General features: G+C 43.9%; 1 protein-coding gene and 1 long non-coding RNA gene across 2 annotated transcripts; one reads left to right on the plus strand and one right to left on the minus strand.

The window, feature by feature from the left end:
• Window positions 1-374: 374 nt before the first annotated feature.
• LOC111967377 (regulator of G-protein signaling 14) lies at window positions 375-9,675 on the minus strand. Its single transcript, XM_070444736.1, is given in 17 exon segments — window positions 375-1,139; window positions 1,141-1,291; window positions 1,566-1,665; window positions 1,751-1,791; window positions 2,097-2,172; window positions 2,413-2,539; window positions 2,774-2,850; window positions 2,958-3,167; window positions 3,447-3,511; window positions 3,636-3,675; window positions 3,805-3,984; window positions 4,195-4,338; window positions 4,643-4,735; window positions 5,975-6,123; window positions 6,268-6,289; window positions 9,276-9,416; window positions 9,601-9,675. Coding segments are annotated over 16 exon segments (1,734 nt in total). The 5' UTR covers window positions 9,393-9,416; window positions 9,601-9,675; the 3' UTR covers window positions 375-997.
• A 1,043-nt stretch (window positions 9,676-10,718) lies between these two features.
• Window positions 10,719-12,967, plus strand: LOC111966992 (uncharacterized). The gene is made up of 4 exons (XR_002877708.2): window positions 10,719-11,267; window positions 11,487-11,550; window positions 11,785-11,877; window positions 12,691-12,967. It is a non-coding gene; the product is annotated as an uncharacterized lncRNA (long non-coding RNA).
• The last annotated feature ends 1,285 nt before the right edge of the window (window positions 12,968-14,252 follow it).

Below are 14,252 nucleotides of genomic sequence, written 5' to 3' on the forward strand. Positions count from 1 at the left end.
AAAGGTGAAGACACTACTCCATTAACTTTTACATTTCTCGTACTGAAGTATTGTCTTTCTTTGACTGAACAAAAATGAATTGTGTAATAACTAATGCTTTCAAATCTATTTCACACTATTCCCGTCCAGAGACACAAGGGAAGTGGCTTTAGAGGGGCACCGTCAAGCAACACGTTTATGGAGATGAAGCCAAGCTGCGATTGGCTCCTAGACAGGTGACCAACCAATCGCAGCCCAAGTGGCATGTTAAATCCAGATGACGTGACTCAGATCAGAGAACTAAAATAGTGTGTAATTACGTTGGATGCTCGTAGTCTGTCCTTGAGACATTACACTGACAGACATGTGTAACCAGTCAGCTAGAGGTACATAGATCAATGATACCTGATTTATTAATGTGTAATGCATGGAAAGATAAGTTAATACTGAAGTTAGACCCTGAATAGCACTCTGATAACACAGACAGAAGGGTTGACCATCACAGAGGACCTGGCATTCAAAGGATTGACCATCACAGAGGACCTGGCATTCAAGGGATTGACCATCACAGAGGACCTGGCATTCAAGGGATTGACCATCACAGAGGACCTGGCATTCAAGGGATTGACCATCACAGAGGACCTAGCATTCAGGACCTAGCATTCAAAGTGCAAACACAGCAAATGATGTGCTCAAAAGTATTAAATGCCAGATAATTAAAATTTCACAAGAGAAGTGCTAAAATAAAACCAGTTAAATCTCAAATCAAAGAACATGTACTCAAAGTGCTTAGTTAAATATAAAAGTTAAACTTAGAGATGCAAGACCCTCGTGAATGAAGTCATTCCTTGATTCCAAAAGAACTGAATTCAGGGGAGGAATTGGAACCTATAACAGACTTGGCATTTCATTTTGTACAAAAGGTATGATAAGACATGTCTCTGAGCTTAGACAATCATAGGCAAAAGTGCTAGACTATTGCCCTCTTAATAGTTGGGGTCTTCATGTATACAGTTTGTTAAATTTTACACCAACTCCCCCCACACACGTTTCCTGTGAGCTTGGAACCTGATGAGTGACAGACTCCAGGCTCTGCTGCTCCAACAGGGGTGGGAGTGGGATGGTTCTCTGACTCAGTGTCTGTGGGGGCTCCATCCCCCTGTCACSTCTCCAGCCTCCCCCTGTTGAGTCTCCTGGTCGTGGACAGGGGGTTTCAGGAGGAACCGGGGCAGCTCCAGGTGTTCCTTGGTCAGCAGGCCTCTCTGGTCATCCACCCTACAGGCCTGGGCCCTGGACAACAGCTCTATCATCACTGAGAGACAGGAGGGAGGAGACATGGAGAAAGAGAAATACATTAAGTTTGTCTCAGACTAGGGCTAACGTGAGTCTTAAGAGTACAGGTACTAGGTAGTCTATGGCATTTAGTCCCATTACAGCTACTAGGTAGTCTATAGGGTTTAGTCCCATTAAAAGCTACTAGGTAGTCTATAGGGTTTATTCCTATTAAAAGCTACTAGGTAGTCTATAGGGTTTAGTCCAAGACAGGTGCAGTAAATAAGCCATGACCCCATGGTTCTGACTCGTACCCTCCATCTCATGGTTTTTCCTGACCCTGGGCTTGGCTCCGGGTCCGTCTGCCTGGGGAGACACGTGGACCTCTGGGCCTACTGGAGATCTACCGCTCTCCTGAAAAGGGTTTAGAACACCACACACATTTTACTTTAAGCTTTGGACTCCCAAACATCCTGGCTGTCAACAGTGCAGGACTCACCTGTGTGACTGGAGTTTGGCCACTGATCCTGGGACTGCTAACTGAAAAGACAACACAGCAGTAAGTCATAGATAGGCTACTGAACACATTATGGGGTTTGATATCTGGGAAAACCTGAGAGTCACATAGAAGAATCAAACATAAAAAGACACACCCAAGTAACTCACAGTAATGATTAGTCCTCAGGGAGTGACCACTTATCCAAAGTGAAGGCAGTTGTGGTTACTGAGTTTAAAAAGGTCTGGAACACCAGTTAGGATACACAACACCAGAACAAAGCCTGGTCCTGTCCACCATCGGGACAATGCACTAGTTAGCATGTGTGTGCTAATCTGTATGTATTCACCTTTGTCCAGCTGCAGCTTCTTATTGGCCAGTTTGAACACACTAGTGCTCATGCTCAGTGGCACATCACTCTCACTCTGCAATACAGGGATGTTTACACGTCACTCCCACTCTGCAAAACGGGATATGTTCACACAAACCTCACACTCAAAATCATATTTTCCCTAACCCATACCTTAACGCTAAACCCCCTAGAAATAGCATTTGACCTTAAGGGTATGAACAAAATGTACCCAGTTGGTCAAAYGTGTTTGTTTACTATTCATTGGTACTTCTCGTCCCCACAAGTACAGGTAAACACGTCCATACACACCCACCATGGTGACCCGGGCCTGGTGTGATGCGAGTTGGTGTTTCTGTAGTACCGCAGACAGGGCATCCTGCAGAGTCTTACTGGACTTCACCATGATGCCCACTGTCTTACCAGTGAACACCACCTCTAACCTGAAACACACACAAGCACAACAACACAGTAAACACACACAAGCACATCAACACAGTAAACACACACAAGCACAACACAGTAAACACACACAAGCACAACACAGTAAACACACACAAGCACAACACAGTAAACACACACAAGCACAACACAGTAAACACACACAAGCACAACACAGTAAACACACAAACACTGCGGGTCAGTAAGACAGAAAGAGGAAGTGACAGATGACTCACGCAAACGTCACCCTCAGCTCCAGGGAGACCTGCTGGTCCCTCAGTATTGAACAGTCCTGCTCCAGAGATAGGGGCTTCTATAGGAGGACATATGGGTAACTGTCATTTAGGATGTTGAGGTGAAGTGAGCATTGTTGACAACATTTAAACCTCTGGCTGGAAGACAATTCCCATTTTGGCTCACCCTGTCCTTGCCATGGAGGTAGATAATGATGTCTTTGAGGGGGAAGCCTCTCTTCTCACAGAGGCCAGACAGCATTTCTCTGAGGGGGAGGCCGGGCCATATGGGGGCCAGGGATGCACTGCCATCAGGCAGGTAGACACAGCAGTAACCTCCCTCCACACTACCGCAACCATCACCCTGCCCCTGGTCTGAGGGACCAGAGCGACCATTCTGGACAAGAGAAGTCAGGGAGAAAGGGGAGCAGATGGAGGAAAGGAAGTGAGGGAGAAAGGGGAGCAGTAGAGGTAGTGATGGAGAGAGGCGAACAGGAGGAGAGAAGAGTGAAGGAGAGGGGTGTAGTAGGAGGAGAGGGGGTGAGGAGTGAGGGAGAGGGGAGTACGAGGAGAGAAGGGAGGGTTGAGAATGAATGGTTATACTTAATCTTCCATGTCTATATTTGTTTAACTAATCTCCTCCCACATCCCAGATGACCAAGTATGATGAATTTACCTCTACACTGCTGTTGGACATCCGATAGTCCTTACGAGACACATTCACCTTAGTGTACGACCCGTCTACTGAGAGGGGAGMGGGTGACGGGGGAGGACAGAGAAACAGACAGAGGGTAAACAAACTAGAGAATATCACAGATAGAGTTAGACAAGAGATTTGTAGGTTTATGGCTGAGGGGAAGCCTACCTCCCAACGATCCCCTCTTCTCCCGCTGCTTATCCTTCTGCTGAACACAGGTTACAAGCTATTACACAACCACACTGATTACACACATCCAAATGAAATAATGGAAATGTCCCTCATTAACGGTCAAAACATTGCTTTCATAGTCATTGTTGAAGTTCATCCATCCCACCTTCTTGCGGTCATTGAGGGAGCAGCTAAAGGTGGCCATGTTCTCCCATGATCCTGTGCTGGTAGGTTCGGCGGGGATGCTGGGTAGTGGCCTGCCCTCCACACTGGCCAGGGTACACTTCTGGTAAAGAGGGGAGCGGACGAAGCGCCTGTAGCTGTCCATCTTCATCAACTTTAAAATCTGACCCAGGGAGGGAGGGACAAACAGACAGACACCAGTTACTGGCATGGCACTGGACTTTCCAAACTATTACACTAGAGTTGGTCATGAGTTTGAGTTGCTCTACATCGATCTCCTTCAAACAGAACTGAATTCCAAGCGTATAACATGCGCTAGCTAGCTGGTCTGTGTGAGCTGTGTATGCGGCAGGCAGATGGCAGCAGAGCTGACCTGTTTCTGGGCCTTGTCAAACATTTCAGCTGTAGGCTTCAGCAGGTCCTTCTCCTCCACGCGAGCCGTGTCGTCGATGTTCACAGCGTAGGGAGCGTGGTCAGACAGGTACGTCTGGAAGATGGCATGAGCCTCCTCACTTAACTATGGGAATAATACGAGTCCCAAGTGACACCCTATTCCCCATTTAGGGCCCTGGTCAAAAGTAGTGCACTATATAGGGAAATGCTTACTCAGCTGTGGTGCAAATAATAAGTGATCTGTTACCAGTGTGATCTTAAACCTCAAGTTTAAAAATTGTTAATTGTCTACCAGTCATACATCAGTCTAGCTCCACAATCTGGTCCAAACAGACACACATGCAACTCTCCTTCCTCAGTCCCTACTTCAACACATCTATTCAACTGTTACCATTTAGTTAAGAGAAGACAGAGGAATAAGCCCATACCTCTTTCATCCGGCTGGGTGGAATCTCCCGGAACTTCTCGCAGGCCTGATAGAACAGGATATTCTCCGCACTCACCTCTGACCTCAGGAAGGCCTGCGTGACAACATAGACCTGATGAACAGATGACCTACCATACAGCTCCCATCAGATCTTGTCAACAGATGACCTATTCACTAAATACAATTTAAAAAATGCCCATATGCGCCAAAATATTTAGCTGTACAACCTGGAATTGTATTTGTGAGTTATGATCAGGCGTCGCTGTACCGCTGCCATATCCCGCAGGCCCAGAGAGTAAATCAAATGCATCTATAGGTCTACGGCTAGCCAATCAGATACAGGCATCAGTCCGGTAAAATAAAAATCATTTCGATGTATGCTTACTCAGCTGTGGTGCAAATAATATAAGTGATCTGTTACCAGTGTGATCATAAACCTCAAGTTTAAAAATTGTTAATTGTCTGAGAAAAACATTGGCTATGCTTGAATTGCCCTGCCAATACGCAGGGATAATGCATTGGGCCTTTAGCCTACTGCACAACTGTTTTAAATAGGTTATTGTTTAATAGGCTTGCATTTGTTTTTAAATCTGAGCAGTAGATCTCAGCTAGCAGGTATTTTAACATTTTTTTTTACCCCTTTCTCTCCCCAATGATGAACTTGTTTCATCGCTGCAACTCCCCCAATGGGCTCAGGAGGTGAAAGTTGAGTCATGCGTTCCCCAAAACATGACCCGCCAAACCACACTTAAAACCCGCCCGCTTTACCCGGAAGCCAGCTGCACCAATGTGTCAGAGGAAACACCATTTAACTGATGATCGAAGTCAGCCTGCAGGTGCCCGGCCCACCACAAAGAGTCGCTAGAGCGCGATGAGCCAAGTAAAGCCCCCTCGAACAAACCCTCCCTTAACCCGAACGACACTGGTCCAATTGTCTGCCACCCTATGGGACTCCTGATCGGTTGTGACAGCCTGGGAACGAACTCAGGTCTGTAATTACCCCTTAAACACTGCAGTGCCTTAGGCCTCTTGAGTGACGCAACGGTCTAACATTTTAGCTTTTTAAAATAAACAACGTATTTTAAGGGTTATTAGGTTTCTAGAGCACAGCATGCTCTTCAGAATAAGCTAGAATTCACATAGGCTCAATCAACAAATAAAACCAATTCTAGTGCTCCTAAAAAACATATATATTTTTTTAAAGGCCTGCTGTATGACTCCTCCCGTTGCTTTACTCTGAGAAAAACATGTTTGCGTTTGCTGAGTGGCGAGAAAGCAATCATTCTTCTCAATTAATAGCAATGATTTCTGAAGGTGAGTGTGTGTGGCTCACCTTGAAGTAGCATACTCCCATGGGGTCTTCCAATAGCTTCTCGAAGCACACAGCCCAGCTGACGACACTGCTGGCCTGGGCATCTCCCCCTTGGGCCCCTGGCAGACTGGTACAACTGCCCGCACAGCCACGACCAGACATGTTCAGCTCTGAGAAATCACACACACACACTAATAAAAACCATACACACCCCGAAGCCTCAGGGTAGCAGACTGACACTACTTCCCGCACAGGCATGCTCATATTTGAGAAACAGCTCAGAGACAGACAGGCACAAACACACACAGGCTTACCGCCATCTGACACTGCCTGGCTCTGCAGAGACAAGTAAGGGGAAAGTGTGTCAGTCTCAGTCAAATACAATATCACATGATCCATCAATACAAAACACAGTTCCACAGACATTAAAATCTAAAGTCAGTAATGTAGAAGTGGAGACCAACTTCATGGAATAGAAACAGACCAACGCTATAGACCAGAATACCATTCAAAACAGGAAAAATCTTACAATCACTCAACCAGGCATTGACAATGAGAAATCTCAGGCAGTGAATGAAGTGAAAAACACACCAACGCAGCATCAGGAAGTGAGTGAAGAAAAATAGCTGCATGTCTTTGTTCTGACAGCTCTCCTCTACGTTAGAGCACTCAAGCAGGCAAGGCCCCAGCTCACACAGGAAGAGTGGATGTCACTGTACTGCTCTCATTCAGCTTTCAGGACAGAGAATGTTTGTTTTTCAGGTGCAGTGAAGCTTAGACTTCATGTTCTTTCCCAAAGAAAGGTGAAGTCGGGACAGGAATGTGCATGCTGTACTGAATGCAAACAAAAGACAAGCAGACATTCTACATTTCAGAGCACACCAGATGGACCTAAGCAATCCTACAGCCTCATGCATAAGGTGCATGCTAACTGCTAAGATGAGCAAACATAACTTTATGAGTCCACTAGGAGTGTGCTGGTTCTGGGKAGGTGTTCATAAAGCATCGAGTAGGAGTGCTGATCTAGGATCAGGTCCCCTCTGTCCATGTCTTGTTCATTAAGATACGAAGTTAACTAGTCCTAGATCAGCACTCGTACTCTGAGACGCTTTATAAATACGGTCTCTGATGAATGACAAGATCCTTGGAACTCACTGTGTTGTGTACAATAGTGATGACAATGATGCTGCAAATTATGACAAGATGTCCTTATGACAAGTCCTTCCATGAGACCATCATAAGCATGCATTTCTTTGAGCGTGGGCACTCCAATCACAGGTCACTTCTCGTATCCACCCGGACTCACTTAAGATGTCTCAACAGCCTCCTGAGGATATGAGTCATTTCCCTGACATCACCACCCAACACCCAGTGTTATGTGACTCAGTCATCAGTGATTGCGCCACAGAGGCAGAGGGACAACAGCACATGCCATAGAGATCGGATGTGATATCGCTGAGGAGGGCAATCTGTAAACAATGTCTGTATACTTTGTTTGACAGTGGCTTAGATGCCTRGTTGGTTTCACTAACAGCCAACATTGTCTTGTAGCAGCTTTGGTAAATCCCTGTCAAAGCTTTAGCGTTATTAAAGATTCAACGGAAAGACRATGTATCCCATTTCAGGCATTACACAGACAGGTCATTACAAACACTTTCACAGCTGTAACGTCGTCGGGATCGGTGTCCCTTCCACGGGACGGTTGAGCTAACGCGATTAGCATGAGGTTGTAAGTAACAAGAACATTTCCCAGGACATAGACATATCTGATATTGGCAGAAAGCTTAAATTCTTGTTAATCTAACTGCGATGTCCAATTTACAGTAACTATTACAGTGAAATAATACCATGCTATTGTTTGAGGAGAGTGCACAATTTTGAACATGAAAAGTTATTAAAACAAATAAGGCACATTTGGGCAGTCTCGATTCCAAATTTTGAACAGACATGCAATGGTTCATTGGATCAGGCTAAAACGTTGCACATAMACTGCTGCCATCTAGTGGCCAAAATCAAAAACTGCACCTGGGCTGGAATAATACATTATGGCCTCGCTCTTGCATTTCAAAGATTGTACAAAACAATACAAAAGAACGGTTGTTTTTTCTTTGTATTGTCTTTTACCAGATTGTGTTATATTCTACTACATTCCTTTCACATTTCCATAAACTTCAAAGTGTTTCCTTTCAAATGGTACCAATAATATGCATATCCTTGCTTCAGGGCCTGAGCTACAGGCAGTTAAACTTGGGTATGTCATTTTAGGCAAAAATTAAAAGGGGAAAAAAGGGGCTAAACCTTATGAGAAAAAAATAAAATCAAAATCGGCACAAACAAGAGTATGAAAGAGTTGCAGGAGTAAAATAAAAGGAATCAATCCTACGAGATTTGTGTCAAATGGATTTTGCACCCCTCATACACAGGAAATAGATGGCTGAAAAAGACAGATCCTGAGGTGGGTGGGGCATGCGCTTTGCCAATAGATCCTTAGGTGACCCAGAACAAACCTTGACTTGAGGCCAGCTCTAGATAGGGCAGTTTTTGAACATTGCAGATAGAATTTTGTTGAGTTGACTCCTACTGTACATGGCAGAGATGCAGGTCTGTTCACATKATATATGTCTATCTGAAAAGTATGTAACATTACACCTCACTGAATTCAACCCAAGTCTACAGAGAAACTGACAACTTACCATGTGACCAACACCAGGAACACCCAGAGTCTTTATGTTCTTAGACATGGCTGAAGTAACGGTGGGATTCCAAAATGATGATCACCCATTGAGGGTGTCACAGCAAAGTGAACCACCCTGCACTGACACACTTAGATCCTCCTCATTCAGGACTCCCTGTCATTTCCTGTCTGAAAGGGAAGAGTTGCTGTGGCAATGGGCCGCAAAAGGGGAAGCAGGGTTACAGTGATAAAACTGCTCTCGTCTTGGCTCTTGAGAAACTCTGATGTGGGTGGTGTGCTTGTGTTCCTGTCCTACTGTATTTCAGACTAGACAGTGTAGGCTATGAGACTTAACTCAGGTGAAAACTTGCCTGAGCAAATATAGCTACCGGATATAGCACCAACAGCGCATTATGAGAACAGGTTGTGAATCCAACCACAAGAGCTGTGACTCCGCTTCCCACCCCATTAGAGATAGCGTTGTCACCAGCCAGCCCTATAATTGCCAGTGGATAAAGGCACATCCAGTCAAATACTTTAAAAACATTCAATAGGCTACTCAAAGTAAATATTTCCGGAAGAAAAATTGTCWAATTTATTTCCAAAAATTCCAATGAGTTGTTTGAGTCTTTCTACAAWTAGGCATACCTTTATTTGAGTTGGTGGACAGGTATTGTTGTAGGTGTTCAGTTTCCCAAACTTGTACTGAGCAGTTCTCTTCGCCAGGCGAGAAAGACTTCGGCAGAGCCCACTGAAGGCCACCATCTTCCGGGTAAAAAGCTTTTGGGACTGAATTAAAATGTTTTTACATAGCACTACATGAGAGAAGTGTTTGATAAGAAAGCAGTTAAAAAGATAAACTACTGCTTGAAGAGTCTGCAAATATTGAAAAGGAAAGATGCATTTGAAGAAAACATACTATTTACAAACATAAGAATACCTGTTATAATTCAGACATAGGGCTATAGCCTACCTACATAAACTGTTTGGATCACCAATTTCGTTCACCTTGCCTCTCTCCAAGTCAAAGTTCAGGGCATGGTACTAGAAACACCTATGGATCAAATCTAAAAGCCAATGAAGTAGAGCCAATCAAGTGGAGCCAATCAAGTGGAGCCAATCAGGTGGAGCCATTCAAGTGGAGCCAATCAAGTGGAGCCAATCAAGTGGAGCCATTCAAGTGGAGCCAATCAAGTGGAGCYAATCAAGTGGAGYCATTCAAGTGGAGCCAATCAAGTGGAGCCATTCAAGTGGAGCCAATCAAGTGGAGCCAATCAAGTGGACCTTAAATGCATGTCCGGCGCGTGATCAAAATGAAGAAAAAGCCGCTCGTCTCTCTTATAGTAGACCTTTTCGTACTAGTGTGGGTTTTCGTGTAACAAACCAACGTTTACAGAACAGATTCTCTTTTTTTTTTTATGAGGCAGGATGTGGCCCTTCCACATTGCTGCTTTAGGGGACAGTGCTGTAATCTCTCAGGCCAATAGAATGCCATTCCATCAGCAGAGGAGAGCAGAGCAGAGGCTGTAACAGGAATATATGGGTCAGGGGACCTTTCCTTCTCCTGCCCAGACTAATAGGAATTGATTTATTTGAGCTCTCTGGGAGGAGAAACATGTGTTTATCCTCAGTTAGGCAGGCCTGAATAAATGACGACAAATCACTGCAAGTTTTAAATGGTAAAAGAGACCGAAAGGGGGAGAAATGTGATGGGTAACTGTATTTGTTTGATCAACAGCACTCTCTGGTGGCCACAGAGGAAGTGAATCTGAAGTCCAGAGAACAGACCTTTATGGCTTCAGAGCCAGACTGACAGGTAGTGAGGAGAGTTGAACTTCATATCCCATGATGCAGTGTACTTTTGTACTGTACTGCTCATAATTTTTTKAAATGTGCTGTCTGTGAAAAGGGCTCCTGATCCTTTGGAAGTCAACATGCAATTTGCATGGTTCAACTATAAAGTCAGCAATTAATTCTGATAAGAGGTGCATTGACATCAGTCTTTCATGAGTTATAGTGTGTGTGCATGTGCAAATATGTGTTGGAGGCAGACATGATGCCAAGTTATGAAATATTGTAGCCATGTCCAGGTTTGACCGCTGGCATTTTGTTCAAACCAACTCAATGGCCTTAGGGTGGACACTCTAACCACGAGGTTGGGAGTTCAATCCCTTGCTGAATCATACCAAAGGGTGTAAAAATGGAACCCGATGCGTCTCTGCTTGGCACTCCGCATTAAGGAGCTAGATTGAAGGTAAGGCCATGCGATAGACTAGAGTCCTGTCCAGCGGGTCCATCAAACTGCCTCATGCTACAGAAACAAAATATTTGCTCCTCGGGCAAGGCTACTTACTAAATGTGTTCTGAATCTTGTAAAACAGTCCAATAGCACCACCGACAGTCTTATCACTCCTTTCCATGAACATCAAACTCCAGGTGCCAAGCAGGGCACAAACATGCTCCGGTATTATCTGTATATYGCTTGTGTTACTGTCTGGTGCCGTGGGCTGTGGGTGGTGAGGTGATTTGCATTCATATCAGTGTTTATATCAGCCACAGTGTACAATAGCTTTCTGTAGAGACGCTCACTCACTCCTCGTCCAGGGAACTCCGTGCATGACCAGAGATCCAGCACAAGAGGTAACATATTTGATTCAATGTAATGATGTAGGCTAATGTATTTAATGATCCTATGAACAGGTTTTATTTTTAAAGTTTTTAGTAACATTTCTAGGTTTTTGACATTGAGAATGTCCTGAATTAAATATTGTTTGTGGGTTTCATTTACATTTGAACCCATTTCTATTTTGATTAACTTTTTGAATGAATAGAAACTGACTGACATCTCATCTTTGTCAGATGGTACTAATGAAGGCCAGGACAGGGACAGGCTTGTATTCACTTGCTAGCCTTCTCATGATCAGTAAGGAACAATCCCATTTCCCTTTTWAAAAAAATCCAGTTTAATATTACCTGGTGAATATTCTGGATTTATGTTAGTTACTATTGAAGCCTTCACTTTTTCCCCTTCTCTGTCTCCTGTGACCCAATCCTCTATATACACACACACCTCTCTCTTTCCCTTTATCCCTGCTGTCATTCTTCCATCCCTTTCCCTCTCTCCGCCTCAACCTTCTCTCTATATATTTCTCTGTAGGTAGTGTCTGTTCTACCTGTGTTCCCTTGATGTGTCTAAGGTGCAACKTAACCCACTCACCTGGAATATCTGCTATGGGATTACCAGACAAGGGTAACCATTCCACTTTATTACTCCATCCTAGGGTTGCAAAGGGAGGGCATATTACTGGTAACTTTAAGTCTACCATTAAACTGCCAGAATTTTACAAACTTTCTTAGGGGGGGGGGGGCTTTTTGGGTACTTCAGTTTATCACAGGTTTCTGTAATTATTTCTGGCCCTCTGTGTGGCCTTATTTGCCATGTGATAAGATCATTTTTAAATAAGAAATAGAATGACGAAACTGTAAAACCTTATCCTAAATATAMACCTTCAACTTAGTGAATACCATTGGTGTTTGATAAAGGGTTTCAGCATGAATATCCTTCTTTTTTTTTWAATGTATTTTACTATGTCAATATGTCTTTGTAGTAAATGTTTGTGTGCTAAATTGGTGGCAGTTGTGAAAAGTCAATAGGTCGAAGAGTTAAATGAAAATAATGCATWGTTGATAAGATGCTTTTTTCATTAATTAGGCTTTTGTCTTGAACCATATGGTCTATCCACTAGAAACTCATGGACAATATGGACACAGATATAAAATTCAATCCTATATATAAACATTTTTTAAACTTATTCAAGTATAAATTACAAATTTGAATAGATTGCCATAGATTACATGTTAATGACCTAAATTACTGAATGTTCCGGTAACTGTTAAATTACCGGTAGCTACTCCTTCCCCTGACCTTCAGACTTTTACATTAGACCATTACAGTATTCTAGCTTGTTGTATTTCTGTGTTAACTTGATCTTTCTTGAAAATCAGACAAAATCTATATTCAAAGCATCTATAGTCTTTCTTCCTCTCCATCCAACTCCCTCAGCCATCTGTGACACCCTGTGCTCAAACACTACCCAATGCTTCAATGCTACTGGTCAGTATTCATTTCATATACTCCCTACTGCCAATGGATAGTTGAGTTATCAATTTTTATATGGTGGTTGTTTGAAATGTTAGTGGAATGAGTGATTGTGTCATGGCATCAACTACACATACAGTGGGGAGAACAAGTATTTGAAACACTGCCGACTTTGCAGGTTTTCCTACTTACAAAGCATGTAGAGGTCTGTAATTTTTATCATAGGTACACTTCAACTGTGAGAGACGGAATCTAAAACAAAAATCCAGAAAATCACATTGTATGATTAAGTAATTCATTTGCATTTTATTGCTTGACATAAGTATTTGATACATCAGAAAAGCAGAACTTAATATTTGGTACAGAAACCTTTGTTTGCAATTACAGAGATCATAAGTTTCCTGTAGTTATTGACCAGGTTTGCACACACTGCAGCAGGGATTTTGGCCCACTCCTCCATACAGACCTTCTCCAGATCCTTCAGGTTTCGGGGCTGTCGCTGGGCAATACGGACTTTCAGCTCCCTCCAAAGATGTTCTATTGGGTTCAGGTCTGGAGACTGGCTAGGCCACTCCAGGACCTTGATGCTTCTTACGGAGCCCCTCCTTAGTTGCCCTGGCTGTGTGTTTCGGGTCATTGTCATGCTGGAGACCCAGCCACGACCCATCTTCAATGCTCTTACTGAGGGAAGGAGGTTGTTGGCCAAGATCTCGCGATACATGGCCCCATCCATCCTCCCCTCAATACGTGGCAGTCGTCCTGTCCCCTTTGCAGAAAAGCATCCCCAAAGAATGATGTTTCCACCTCCATGTTCATGGTTGGGATGGTGTTCTTGGGGTTGTACTCATCCTTCTTCCTCCAAACACGGCGAGTGGAGTTTAGACCAAAAAGCTCTATTTTTGTCTCATCAGACCACATGACCTTCTCCCATTCCTCCTCTGGATCATCCAGATGGTCATTGGCAAACTTCAGACGGGCTGGACATGCGCTGCAGGATTTTAATCCATGACGGCGTAGTGTGTTACTAATGGTTTTCTTTGAGACTGTGGTCCCAGCTCTCTTCAGGTCATTGACCAGGTCCTGTCGTGTAGTTCTGGGCTGATCCCTCACCTTCCTCATGATCGTTGATGCCCCAGAGGTGAGATCTTGCATGGAGCCCCAGACCGAGGGTGATTGACCGTCATCTTGAACTTCTTCCATTTTCTAATAATTGCGCCAACAGTTGTTGCCTTCTCACCCAGCTGCTTGCCTATTGTCCTGTAGCCCATCCCAGCCTTGTGCAGGTTCCAATTTTAACCCTGATGTCCTTACACAGCTCTCTGGTCTTGACCATTGTGGAGAGGTTGGAGGCTGTTTGATTGAGTGTGTGGACAGGTGTCTTTTATACAGGTAACGAGTTCAAACAGGTGCAGTTATACAGGTAATGAGTGGAGAACAGGAGGGCTTCTTAAAAGAAAAACTAACAGGTCTGGGAGAGCCGGAATTCTTACTGGTTGGTAGGTGATCAAATACTTATGTCATGCAAT

Source organism: Salvelinus sp. IW2-2015, linkage group LG8 (assembly GCF_002910315.2).
Source record: "Salvelinus sp. IW2-2015 linkage group LG8, ASM291031v2, whole genome shotgun sequence".
NCBI lineage: Eukaryota > Metazoa > Chordata > Actinopteri > Salmoniformes > Salmonidae > Salvelinus > Salvelinus sp. IW2-2015.